This window comes from Phocoena sinus, chromosome 20 (genome assembly GCF_008692025.1).
Source record: "Phocoena sinus isolate mPhoSin1 chromosome 20, mPhoSin1.pri, whole genome shotgun sequence".
In the NCBI taxonomy this organism is placed as follows: Eukaryota; Metazoa; Chordata; class Mammalia; order Artiodactyla; family Phocoenidae; genus Phocoena; species Phocoena sinus.
This window is the reverse complement of record NC_045782.1, coordinates 48,991,747-49,005,632: the sequence shown is the minus strand read 5'-3', so window position 1 is coordinate 49,005,632 and position 13,886 is coordinate 48,991,747. Positions and strand designations below refer to the sequence as shown.

Here is a 13,886-nt window from a genome sequence, read left to right as displayed (position 1 = left end):
GCCTCGCCCATTTCTCTCACTTCCCATTAACAGGTCACTGACCGCTGAGGACACGCTCCATCTCCCAGATGAGGTGAGAGTTGGCCTGAAGTTGCCGCTCGGGGAGACCGGGGTTGGGGGGTAGCTAGAGGCGGTGGGCCTGGCTGCCCCTCCATGGCTCCTGCCCACCAGAGAGATCCTTGGGGTCGGATGGCGATGAGCTTGGAGGCTAGGAGCTCCTTCCTGGGGGCGGGGACCCCTGCTATGGGGCTGCCTCTCCATACACAGGCCCCCAGGCCCCTTCCCCACCGGCACTCCCACTGAAGTTCTGAAGTTGGGGGGCACTTACCGGCACTGTCTGGGCCCCTGCCATGGGCTGTGTGCTGGTCTCACTGCCGGGCTGCTCCGGGTGGGTCTGTGCTGGTGTATACAGGGTCATGCCGTGCTCTGGGGGGACCGGGGTCTGGCCTGAGTAGTCCGGCGTGGGGTGCGGTGGTGGCGGGGCGTACTCGGCGGGGATGCCGTTCTGTGGCGGAGGGGGGTACTGGGCCGGGGGGTAGGGCTGGGCCATCGCTTCAGGCGGAGCCGTGGCGTCCTGATTGCCCTGGGGAAGGAGAGAGCAAGGCTGGTTAGACCTCCTTGCGGCCTGGACACTGCCCCCTTTCACTGCTCCCTCTCCAGAAGGCTCTGTGGTCTCCAACTGTGCTTTCAGCAGCATTTTCCATGCCCCCTAGGAGGGGGGCTCCCCCAGCATGGGGCACCAGCTCAGAGCCGGGCTGCAGGGGGAATTCTGGGGAGCCCACGTCTGGGGTGAGACACCTCTGTGTTTGAGGCCACTTGTGCGAACTCGTCAGGCCTGAGTACACTGAAGATTCTTTTTGTTTTTAATCCACCTAATTAAAAAGAATTAAATATTTTGAGGTAACTGTAGACACAACAGTTGTAAGAAGTATCTCAGCATGATCCCGTGTACCCTCTACCCAGTGTTCCCCAGTGGTGACATCTTGTGAAACCTTCCCCACCAGGAGAGTGACATGGGTCCAGTCAAGACACAAAACGTCCCAGCAGCACCAGAATCCCTCTTGTGGCCCTTGATAGCCACACCCTCTCCCTCCCGCCTTAGAAAGGCTTTTAAGCCTTGGTTTTCTCATCAGTAAAGCAGGAGTGAGGGAAAACGATTCACAGCCTGCAGGGAAGAGGATTGGAGTTGATGGAGCAGACGTGGAGCCTGGTACCGCTCGGCCTCACGGTGGCCACTGGGTGAGGTGCTATCAGGGGGGCAAGTGGGGTCCCCGCCTCTGTCTTGAGGATCCTGGAGATGCCCCAAAGATCCCTCCCACCCTCTTGAAGGCCTGCTGCCCCAGGAGGGAAAGTGCTCCCTCGACGCTGATCCCAGCCATGCGGGGCTCTTAGAAGCGCTGACCCTTAGCAGGGCCCGGAAACACATGGTTCTCCACATGGGGTGCCAGGACCTGCAGCAACAGCATCACCTGGGAGCAGGTAGCAAGGCAGACTCTTGGCCCCGCCCCAGACCTCCTCCTGCACTCTGGGGGCTTGTGAGAACCACTGACGTCAGGCATAAAGAGCAGCCCTGGTAGCAGGTCCCTCAGCCCCAGAGAAGCCACTGGGGTCCTTCGTGGTGCCAGGGGAGGTAGGGGTGGAGCAGGGTTCTGGCTGTCCCTTGCTGTGGACACACACTGGGGAGCAGGGGAGGCGGCCCCTGGCCTTCTGAGGGTGTCTCCAGGGAAGAGGGTTCCTCACCACCTGGAAGGACAGGGGCCACCCCTCACTGGAGTAGCCTCCCAGTGTGGAAGGACCCTTGCACACACGGGGACGGCTGACCCTTGTGACTGCTTTCCCGATGCCCTGGGACCTCGCGTGTGCTCCCGCGCTCCCCCATCAACCTCTGCGTTTTTTTTTTTTTTTCTTGCGGTACGCGGGCCTCTCACTGTTGCGGCCTCTCCCGCTGCGGAGCACAGGCTCCGGACGCGCAGGCTCAGCGGCCATGTCTCACGGGCCCAGCCGCTCCGCGGCATGTGGGATCTTCCCGGACCGGGGCACGAACCCGTGTCCCCTGCATCGGCAGGCGGACTCTCAACCGCTGCACCACCAGGGAAGCCCTCCTCTGCGTGTTTTGACCTCAGTTTTAGCGTCTGTCTCCTTGTCCATCTCCCCCGCGAGACAGGTGCTTCTCCCAGTGAGCGGGATGGCTTGCTCGACGCCGTTCCTTCAGTTGGTGACTATTTATTCACCCAAAACTCTTTAGTGGGCACCTGGGGGTGCCAGGCTTGTGGCTCCGGTGGGGACCCGGATGGGCAGCCCCTGCCCTGGTGGCGTCTGCTATCCACTGGGGAGTAAATCCAACTACCCAGATGTTGAATCAGTTGTTAGGGTGGGGGGTGGCCTGAGCGCCATGGAGACTGAGCGCAAGGCCTGGTGTTCTGCCTTCAGGCTGGAGCCCTGCCCCTCCACTGTCTGCCTGCTCACCTCCCTTCTAGCCGGAGGCCTGAGGCCCCCAACTCTCTGCCCGGGGCCCAGCCCTGCCCTGCTCCCGAGGCCCCAGTGCCAGCCTTCACTGCCTCGCAGCCGACACCCCTCACTCCTGGGGCGACCCAACGCCTGATGAGAAGTCCCATCCTCTACGTCCTCCTTGGTGAAGCCCCCAGGTCCCTCCCCTCTCTCTGCAGAAACTGGGGCAGAGATCACGCCCCTTACGAGTGGAGGGAAACACGCGTGTACACACGTGCACACACTCATGAGGGCCCGTTCCTCGCTGGAGGGTCCCGCCTCATTGATCCCAAGTAGCCGAAAAGCCCCATTACCCAGTCGGCCAACGTGCTGGCAACGTCCCCGGCTCCCGGCCCGAGGGAGAAGGAAGGGGTGGGCTCAGGATGAGGGAGGAGGGGGCCAGCAAGGCGGGAGGGAGGCTGGCAGAGGTCAAGCAGCCAGGCTCCAGGACGGCGAGGGCAAGGGGCCGAGGGGAGTAGGGGGCAGAGAGCCAGGCAAGGAGTGTGGACAGGCCAGGGTGAGGGAGAGGGTGCTGTCAGCAGCCTCCGGATATCAATTAACTGATAAATATTTGATTAGAACCTTCACTAACTTACATCTTCCCAGGGCCCCCTCTTCCCCACCTCGTCCAAGGCTCCAGGAAAGGGGGGCTCCTCTCCCGTCTGCTTCCTTACCACCCCACCCATAGCTCTCCCCAGTGCACTCTTCCCCGGGTCCCGTGCTGGCAGAGGGGCAGACGCTGATCACTCCCACTGCGTGGTTCCTGGGCAGGAGCCCGGAGCCCAGACTGTCAGGGGAAGCTTCGACCCAGTGGGAATGCTGGGAGGTGTGTTTGGTGTCCTGAGTGCCAGGGTCTGGAGGGGTCTGGGGTGGGCAGGCAGCAGCTATGGGACGGGGACATCTGCAACACAAAGTCAGCACATCTGAGCACTTGGCGCTCCCTGCTCTGCGGACGCGAACTCATCGAACTCCCTCCAGCCTACAAGGTAGACGCCACCTCCCCATTTCACAGCTAATAAAGCTGAGGTACGGGGCGAAGTGACTTGGCAGTGGCCACCGGCTCCCAAACCTGGCCCTCTGCTCCTCGTGCGGGGGACGGGGGGCGCTGGAGGGAGGTGAGATTCCACAGCCTAGTGACAGTCTAGATGTGCAAAAGCACAGGGAGGGCTCCAATCCCCCATCTTGGCCACCGAGTGGCCGCAGGTCACCGTTTAGCCTGTTTCCCCGTCTGCAGTGGTCATCTCTGGCGTGATTCGGTGGGTCCTGGGCAATTCTCGACACCCCCGCCCTGGGTGTCCTCCACGCCCACGCATGGTGGCTGTCGTCCATGAGCGGCCTTCACCTTGGCTGCACACGCATGGCTGGACCCCACCAAAGGGCAGCTCAACTTTACAACCAAACTTTCCCATGAGGTTCTGAAGTGTAGCCTGGGCTGAGAGCCGCCAGACCAGACTAGGATGGAAAAGCAGTGAGTGATCAGGTCCATCCGGAGAGGCTGTCTAGCTGCCTGGCACACAGAGGGTTGCAACAGTGAGTGTTTGTCACTTTCCTTTTCTTCCTTCTTCCCTGGTCTGTTGGGGCCACAATGAGGGAGGGGTTGAGCTTGGCGGCATGGGCTGAGCGGAGTCCCCCTGCCAGGCCGTGGGGCTCATCTCAGACAGCATCATGGTTTCAGATGATCTCAGAGCAGCTTGTGAACTTGTCTGGCTCCCCAGGGGTTCATGAATTCCCAGAGAATGGGGGCCACTCACTCACCCTCCATCCCCACATCCCTGTACTTAGCACAACACTGCTGTACTCGGCACTGGATGGGTGGATGGATGGATGGGCAGAGGGGTGGGTGGGTGGATAGGTGGATGGATAAAAAGATGGATGGAAAGACGGATGGAGAGTGAATTGATGAAAGGTGAATGGATGGGTCGATGGACAGACGGGTTAAAGCTTAAAGACTATGGTCGGGTCACGTATCCCCACTCCCTCTGCAAATCTGTTCCTCTCTCCTGTCATCACATTGGCCTGGCAAACCAGTAAGGTCACCTCTGCCCACTCCACTCCGTGGCCCATAACTGGAGAAAAGCACCAAATCACCCTGATTTCCTTAGATCACGTCCCTCTGTCGGGCACTGCCCCTCACTCTCAATGACCATTTCACTCTCCCTCCTCAACCCTCCAACCATGCTCCACTAGCCTCACTCTCAGTGACGACCGTGCTTCTTATTTCCCGCGGCACATGGAAGACGACGTCCATGCTCCCCTGCTCACCTCCCTGCCTGTGGTCCTACCCTCGGCCTTCCCTCCCGTCCCCGCTCCTGTCTGTGACCCATCACTTCAGTGCACACTGCTGTCCAGTCCTTGTCACCAGCACGTGCTCACAGCTCCGGCAAGTTGTCTACTCTCTGCCATGATGGGAAAAGAAAACCCTCCTTGACCACACGGCTCCGTCAGCTACAACGCCCGTGCACTGCTTCCCTACAGAACAAAGTCTCTTGAATGAGTTGCCTAGACCTGCAGCTGCAACTCCTTTATTCCCGTTCCCTCGTAATCCCACCCCAAGCCGGTTCTCCCTGGCACCATCCCCTGAAACTACCTTGGGCAAGGTTCCCACCTCTGCCACCTGACAACCTAATGGTCAGCTCGCGGGACTTATCCAACCTGACCCCTCGGCTGCACTGAATGTGCCGACTCCTAGTCTCTCCAGACGCGCTCTCTTTTCTTGGTCCTTACTCACCACTCTCTTTATTGCCCTGGAGGAGTTTCTGGCCCAGCAGGAACTGACCACTCTAAGCCAACAGTGATGGTGGTTGGAAGGCAGTAAGTTCTAGAGAGATCAGTTTTTTCATCTGGCAAAGGGGAACTGAGGGCAACGGACACGGAGGGTGGACCGATTCGGGAGGCAGGAAGATGTCGGGGGAGGCTGTGTGGCTGGCCATGAGGGTGAGGCTAGGGCTCTGTCCTCTGGCTTCCGGAGCAGGGGAGTGAGTCTGGGGTATTTATTCCCCTGCTGTCTCCCTGGGAGGCCGTCTCTGTCCTAGACCAAGGGGGACCTAGACGCCCCTCTCGAGGGGCTGCTCCAGGATCCTCCCTCCTTCTCAGTCTCAGTTGCTGCTTCCTCCTCTGACCGTTAGGCCTGGGGTGGCAACAGGTCTGTCACCAGCAGCTCTGGGGTCCTGCGCTCTTCCTGGTGGTGACCCTCTGCCCATCCTCCAGACACCTCTGCAGAGAGTCTCCTTGTAAATAAACTCATGTTATCCTAGAGCCAGTGAGGCACCTGCTCCCTGCTGGATCCTGACGACACGGCGACGTGGGATGGGAGGGCTTGTCCAGCCCAAGGGACGGGTAGGGAGGGGCTCTGACCAGGGAGGGCCTGGCCAACCTCTCAGGGAGGCCCTGTGGTTAACGGCCTTGTCTCTGCTCCTGCATCTGGGGTGGGACTGCCTTTGGTACCAGGCCCTGAGCGCAGACTCAACGCGTCCATTTCTAGGTGGCCCTGGGCACAGCCCAACCTCTTAGTCTGTGGGAAGGGAACAGTGACTCGTCTGCCTAGAGGCAGGGGCTGGGCGGGAGGACCTTCTATCTTCAAGATCTAGAGCTAAGACCCTCCCAAGTGTTTCTGCCCACATCACTCACTCGCCCAATGGAAATCCCTACACTCAGGCCTCGGCCAGCGAGCTCCCATCTTTCGGGGTGAGGTGTGGTGTGCTGGGCGGGATGCTCAGGGAGCAGGGTGCTGGGGGGAAGGGAAGAGCGGAAGTGGCAGCAGACAGAGCCCCTCCCAGCCCCTCGCTGTGCAGTCCCCTGGGGACCCCTCTGCTCACAGCCCCGCCACGACAATTAGGCTAATTGCTTCCCAGACTCCTCACCCGAGGAGGGAGGGCACCGTAAGCCCCTGGTCCACAGGCCAGGCTGCAGAGGGAAGGGAGGCTGGCGGCAAAGACTGGGCACCAAGCCATTTCTCCGCCACCTCTGGGCAAAGCCGGCTTCTAGACGGGGCGAAGGAGGGGAGCGCAGCACGACCACCAGTCCCGAGGGCCAAGCTGTTAGGTGCGTGACCTGCCTGTTTTGCTCTGGACAAGGCTCACCTGCCCTGAGAGGGGGGCAGACCTCCACCCTCACAGCCACGCCCCCAAATACTGAGCTCTACCCAAGTCACTGGCATCTGTTGAGCCGCTGCTGCCTGGCACCGGGGACACACAGGAGGCGAACAGGCTGGATTTACACAGTGCCCGTGTGGGCAGGGACTGCCATTGGCACTCTGCGAACTTGGCCATTGAATCCTCTGGGTGACTTGAAGAGGCAGGTGTCGCAAGCTGCATTTCACGGAGGGGGTACGGAGGCCATGGCCACGCGGAGAGTGGGCAGGAAAGCCGCCCCAGGGTATCCCTGACCACACTCCACACTTCACGGCACAGACAGGGTCCTTACACAGGCATGGTGGAGGGCTGTGGGGAGGAGAGACCTGGGACTGGGTCTTGGAGATACACCGCCCATGCTCCCAGGACAAGAGGGACAGATGTCAACTTCCTAAGGCCGGAGCAGGGGCCCGGCCAGAGCCTTCATGCCATGTGTGACAATTCACAGGACCAGGAGAATGGGTGGGTCAGTTTCCAGAAGAGGCTGGTTCAGAGGGCCCTCTGTGAGCATCCCTGGCCTGGCCTCTAGGCCTCCCCTGTTCCGTGCCGATCAGTGTCGGAAGGGGAGGCAGCTGACCTAGGGGCTGACGGCTGGCAGGCAGGATGTGTGGGTTCAAGTCCCCAGTGACGGCTGAGCCAGGGGACCTCACAGCTCTGACCTCTCAGCCAGGAAGCAGGATGGCCCTGCCTTTCCCATCCCAGGGCATGCACGAGTGAAGCCTTGCCCCAAATCTCTGGACACTGGGGAATCTGCAACCCGAGCAAACCCGAGACTCCTTCAGTCCCCGAGTCTCAGACAGGAGGTGACTGCAGGCGACACCAGACCCGGCCTGCCAGACAAAGTGACTTTCATCTCTGCGCTCTCACCGGCATCCCGCCTGGCTCTGCTTGAGCGAGCCTAGTGATGCATGTTCACGACCGGTATGGAGGCTCCTTCCCTCTCAGAGCAGCTCTGCTGGGAAGCTCTTCCACACGCAGAGCTGAAATCTGCCTTCTGGAAACTTCCATCCCATGCCCACACTACTGCAGTCTGTGGACTGTCCTCCACTCGCTGACGCTCTGAGGGCACGAAGAATCCACAACACTCTACCCGTCTTGATTGTTCCTTGGTGCAGCTCCAGGAATACGTGGGATGGCTGTTCCCGTCTTACAGGTGAGGAAACGCAGGTCCATGGCTCCGTGTGAATTCGAATCCAGGCTGCGTTCCGCTTGTCCTGGCGACCACCGCACCTTTCCTTTCCCAGGGGCTGAGGGCCTGGTCGACACCCACCTGCTCAGAGGGAGGCTCCCTCTGGCTGTGGCTGCCCAGGGAGGTTGGTTCAGGAGCAGAGGGACGGAGTTTTCATAGAGCAAGAGAGCCACCGGCGATAACGTGACGGTAACAGAGGGGAGGATCGATGCTCACAGAGGGGAAAGGGAAAAGGATGGGGGGAGGGGGAGAATACGAGGAACAGGGGAGAAGGGGAGTCACGAGACTGACACATTTAGTTGTTTTCTCGGACATGATAGTCCTATTTTCTTAACGTGCTGATCACAGGAAAGTGAAGTTTTGGGGAAAAAGAGATGATGAGATTATCGAAAAGGAACGAAGGTGAAGCTGGGACACATGACGATATCAAGGGAAGGGGCCGGAGACCCCCGGACTCTTGTCCGTGCTGGCCCACACATCAGGGCCTGCTCACATTCCTGCTGACACGTGGGGGAGTTTCGTTGGTCTGGGCAAGATGTCCCGCTGTGACTCAAGGCGCAGGGGCAGGAGTAAGCATGGGTCCTCTGACTTTCTCCAAGGACGGTGGATCCTGGCGCTGCCCAAGGAGACCCAGGACAACCGGGATCCCAGAGAGGGACCTCCGAGACCGAGAACGTTCTGTCCACTCAGCTGAGGAGGAATCAGCACCCTGGGAGGCTGATTCGTCCAGGGTCACCTGCTGCTGAGTGCAGGAAGGGCAGGTGTTCCCACATCCGCGCCAGCGGGCGTGGGAACAACGGTGTGCGTGAACTCGCTCGCTGAATACACACCAAGCACCCACTAGGCCAGGTTCCAGGTGCTGGCGTGTGCCCTGCCTCTGGGAGTGGACACCCCGGGGAGGCCCCGTGAGCATCAGCTAAATCTGAAATGCACGACGTGACTTTCGGGGGACAACCAATTAACCTCGCCACTGTGCTGGGCTCACGCTAACATTCCAATTTCCTGGGCGGCCAACTGACAGCAGGGGCCTGGCGGAAGCGTGCGCGGGCTGGGCACCTCCGTTGCCTCTGAGTGTTTCCTGTGTAACTTAAGGAGGGGAGGGAGCTTGTTTTCCCGGGAGCACCGGTACGGAAATAAACAGTTACAACTGAGATTGCCAGGATCTGCCAAGACCCAGAGCGAAAGGAAGGGCGGATCCAGGACTCAGCTGGGGCTGCCCCGGGATAGATGTCACATGTGGGAGGGCGGCAGCGGGGTCCTGCTGGGCAGGACAGCACACGGCCTGGCCACAGCCCTCTCCCTCACCAGGTTCTTTCCGGCCTCGGACGCAGTTGCTTTCACAGCCCAGAAACAGGCCACCTCCATGGCTCACAGGCTCCTGCCCCCAAATTTCGTGGAAGAGTGGCCCTGCCAGACAGGAACAGAGGACCCAAACAGCCCAGGCACCCGAAGAAAGCCAGGTCCTAGCCTGTGGAGGGTGAGTCCTGGAGGCCCAGTGCCCGTCTCCATTCGAGACCCCTCCTCCCCCTTCCAGCCCGCCACCCCAGATGCACGGCAGGAATATCCCCCTCCTGGAATCTCACACCTCCCTTCCTAGGGTTCTTTAAGATGTCGTTCCAGAGGCGTGCAGGGTGGGTGGATCCCTGCAGGCCAGTACTTCAAGGCAGAGACTTTGGGACATGGTCTTTGCAAGCCTGGGCGCTGGCACAAATGCCTCAGGGCAGAGCAAGGCTGCCATCACGGTGCAGGGAACTCGAGCGGGAAGGGCAATGCCTTGGCACCTGAGCCCACCCGAACATTTCAGAACCTCAACAGTGGAGGGTGGAGACCCCCGGGGGCAAGGGCTCACCACTGAGTCCCCAACACCTGACACAGCCCAGGGATACAGCGGGTGGGCTATATCAGTATATGCTGACTGCAGGAGTGACGGCCATTGGTTGAGGGCTTTTCAGAGCCCACCACTGTGTTCAGCAACAGAAAGGTGTTCGTTAGTTCATGTAATCGTCAAACAACCCAGGAACTGGCATTCTCTGTGCGAGGAGAGAAACTCAGAGCCGGCAGTCACTTGCCCACGAGCACGCAGCTCGTCTGACTCCGGAACCAGCGGATGCTGCACGATGGCTATGGACTCTTGTCCAGATGGGAGTAGGAGAGGGTGGGCCTCCACCCACGGCCCCGGGGGAGGGTCAGCGGCAGCCCAACGCCCTCACTCCCCTCCCCAAAGATCCCAGGGCTCTGCTGAGCAGGCTCTCCCGGCTTCACAGAATTCCTGCTAACCCGGCGGCAGGTGCCCACCTCTGGGCCTGACGCTCTCCTCCAGTGTTCAGAAGACAGGCTGACCTGGGCTCCCCTCCCCTCCCCACCAGAGGGGGAGGGAGTTAAGTGTCTGACAAGGGTTCTGTGGAGGGAATGTCCTGCCTTGTGGTGGCTGCAGATTTCCGTGGTGTAAATACTCCCGCTCCACTGATTTCAAGCTACCAGCTCGGAGTCACTGAACGTGGAGCTGGGAAGGGATGCACACAATCCAGGGCTCATATGAAGGACTCCAGCACACCCCTGGGGAGAGGGGGTGCCGGCGCCAGCAGGGTTCCAATTCACCTTTCCTCATCCAGGCAACTGGAGGTCAGGGAAGGCCAGCAATGCCGGTGGTAGGTGTGAGGGGGCTCTGGGGGAGGCTGGGGGAGGGCCGCACGGGGATGGAGGGGAGACCAGGGACCCCGAGAAGACAGCCGGGAGGGTTTGCTGGGAGGGAGATGCAGAGGCTCCAAGGCCGGCGATGAGAGTCCACCTGAGCGATTGCTCCCTCTGTCCCATCCAGTCCCTTCTGTCCCCTGGCAGCCAGTTTAATATCTTTTATGAATTAGGGCTGTGGGAAGGCCCGTCACACCCTGTACTGCTTCATTCGGGACCCACTGGGTTGTGTATTCTGTAGCCGCCAGCTCCCTCCCTCCCTCCTTCTCTGGGCGGGGTGATGGGGGAGAGTCTAGCAGACCTGATACTCCAGAGAGCACAGGGTGCCTTGCGTGTCTGCTCCCACCCCTGAGACCTAGAGGGACTTCAGGGGAAATCCAAGCAGAGCCCCTAGAGGTAAGCCCCTAGGACACTGCATCGCTCGGCAAGTTTATAATCTGACGCTGTGGCCTCACGTTCTGCCGTTCCTGGCAGCGGTGGCAAAGACGGGCGGGCCCGGGCTGGGTTCCCACTGCCCCTGCCACATTGCCTCCAGAATCCTGGGTCTCTCCCGCTTTATGTCTCCTTTTCCTTTGGTCCAAAGACCTTCATTTTCCAGTAGGGCCTCACACCCCTCCTGGTGGCTGCCGGGTGGGTAATGGGCCGGGTCACCCTGGCAAACAGTGAGTCCTGATGGTGGAGCCCCTCCACATGGAGCACACGTGGGGCCCGAGCCTGGGCTCCCACTTAGCCCCCAGCACTGGCGCCAGTCTCCTGACACAGCTCTCTGGGGTGCCCTGGTCACCCAGCCCTCCGCCCAGGCTTGGCACAAGGGTGGGGGAGCCCTGCCACACTCTCTCTCGAGTGTCCCTGCCGGTGGGCCTGGTTTCCACCATCTGCACCACGAAGGCCGACAGTGCCGACCCAGAGCCACCGTGGCTCCAGAACAAAATGCACCGACTTGGCCCAGAGCCTGGAAGCAGCGTGGTCGTGCTCTACGTGTGCTCTGTGTACTTCGTGTGTGCTTCTGTGCTATTTGGGGAAAGAACTCAGGGCACCTGTGGTCCTGGACAGAAAAACACCCTACGTCTCCATCTTATCCTCCAACTGAAATGTCGGCACCCGTGAACGTGGCCGCAAACCCAGGGCGTGTGTACCACCCGAGATCCCGTCACCAACACAAACTGCAGGTCCTTCCTACCGTGCTGCGCTTTACTCACCCCAACTCCAAAACTAGGGTGTGAGCAGACCCGACCCTGCGCCTGGCTCTTTCACACGTTTGTAAAGAAGCCACAGCTTACGATTTTAAATGTTCTCTCTCTTTCAGAAAGTGTATGTCAATAAAATGGTTTCTTTTGTAATCCTATGTACTTCATGCATTGAAGACCATTTTTTGAGAGGGAGTCCATGTGCTTCAACAGATGCTAAGGGGGTTCAAGGCACAAGAAAGGGTAAGACCCTCCACCCGATGGACCCCAGGGGCCCTCCCGCTCTGCTGACTGAGATGCCACCCCCATCCCCCAGAATGGAGCCCGGCCGTCCGCCAGAGCCCACGCTGGTCCCTCAGCCCAGATTCATCCTCTTCCTGCATGAAGTTGGGCCCAGATCTCAGCTGAAAAGCCTCAGGGGAGGGGACGGATTTTTGCAAGATTAAGCCATAATTCCCTCCAAGCTCACTGCATACAAATCATACACAACGTGGCCCCATAAATCTCCTTCTCCCATCAGCTTCACCTCCACCCCGCCGTCCGTCCTGCCTGGGGAAATCAGTGAGGAACCGGCAGCCGCCATCTGGCAGATGTGGGTCCAGGAAAGCAGGGGTGGGGTGAGGGTGCTGTCAGTCAAGACCCCCAACAGGTCCCGACTCCCGGGGGCCCTGCCGAGCTTGAGGCTGCTGGGCCAGGCAGGGACCCCCGGGGCCGCGACTCTGTAGGACGGCGGGAGGTAGGGGGACAAGCACGGCGTTGGGTGGCACAGGGGAGCTGAGGGAGCTGGGGCCGGTCGCTGCCCCTCGATGAGTGGGGTCCTCACCCCACTTCACAAACCCCCTTGGGTGCTGCCCGGCCCTGAATCTGTAGCCCTGTGTGTGTGTACGTGTGTGTCCACACATGTGTGTGCAGGCACCACGAAGAACCAGCACCAGGCCCTGGGCCGCTCCCCTCTGGGGACAGATGGGGCCGTGGTTAACAGGAAACGGTGGCTGTGCAGGGATGCGGGAGCCGGTGGGGTCAGAACTGGGGGTGGGACGCTGCCTGTCACCTGATGGGCCCCTTTGCAGAGTCTGGAGGCCACACCCTTTCTCCCTGCTCCCCGCTGGAGCACTGGGTGGGGGGAGTCAGGTGGCTGCCCAGTTGCCCCCAAGCATCTCTCAACTGCTGCTTGCAGGCCTCCCGACCAGGAAAGTCAGGAGCGCTGGGAGGAGACATCCTCAGCTGCGAGAGGCAAGGGAGGTGCTTGGGAAAAGCCAACCCCTCTGGACCCTCTTCAAACCAGGTGGGAAGTGAGAGCAAGAAGGGCTGGGGGGCAGCGTGCTGGCCCCTCGGAGGTGCTGTGTCTGGGGACAAGCCCATCTACCTGCTTCCCCCACCTCACAGGTGAGTACGGTGAAGCTCCTGGGGGTCGAGCACCTTGCCTGAGGCCTCGCAGGTAGGGCTCTGACCCCAGCGTGGGCAACCCAAGGCCCCCTTCTCACCCTGGGAGCCCGTCTGCCTCTGGGAAGAGGAGAAGCTCTTGGTGGTCTTGTACCCCTGCCCACAGGAGCCCCGGGCTCAACCAGAAGGAAGCTCGGGACAGCTGAGCCATCTGCCCGGGCCCTGGGGGCTGGGGAGCAAAGGTTCTGAGACGCTTGTAGGCTACCAAGGGCAAGGTTGGAGGGGGAAGCTGGAGGACACTGTTGGGGAAGCCTTAGGGAGGAGGGAGAAGGCAAGAGGGTAGGGTCCCTGAGGAGGGCCCCGGCCCAGCCTGCCAACCACAGTCACTTGCCAACTCCTAGCAGCGCCCACTGCAGCTCCCACACAGCTCGTTCTGACCCGTACCTTCACCGCCCCACTCACTCAGTCAATAACTGTTTGCTGAGCACCTCCTAAGTTTGCTGAGCACCTCCTATGTCTGGAGGTGCCAAAGTGAAAAACACCACCCCAGTGCTGTGCTCATAGACAGGCTTTGTGCAGAGATTCTCTGCTGTGACCCAGGCCTCTTCCCTCCTCCAACCTTATCCCTGCCCTGGAAATGTCCAAACACCTCCTCTGGGAAGCCTTCCAGGTTATTCCCACCCCCTGTGACCTCTATTTTGCTCAGTCCCTCCTCCATCCTTCCCTGAGACGCTTGCTGAGATGCTGCTATGAATTTATAAGTGGGTGAGCACATGTGGTATCTTTGTGTACACTTGAGAGTGGACCAGCAGACACCAG

General features: G+C 60.3%; 1 protein-coding gene across 4 annotated transcripts in view; it reads right to left on the bottom strand.

Annotated features, from left to right (window-relative positions):
• RBFOX3 (RNA binding fox-1 homolog 3) overlaps window positions 1-13,886 on the bottom strand; it is an 80,286-nt gene that overhangs the window by 21,608 nt on the left and 44,792 nt on the right. For 2 of the 4 annotated variants that reach the window (XM_032616706.1, XM_032616708.1), the window contains exon 1: window positions 329-550. In XM_032616706.1, coding sequence (XP_032472597.1) covers window positions 329-550 — 222 coding nt within the window. Of the gene's footprint in view, window positions 1-328; window positions 584-13,886 lie in introns of those variants that run through there. The other 2 variants (XM_032616707.1, XM_032616709.1) reach the window with 2 other exon arrangements.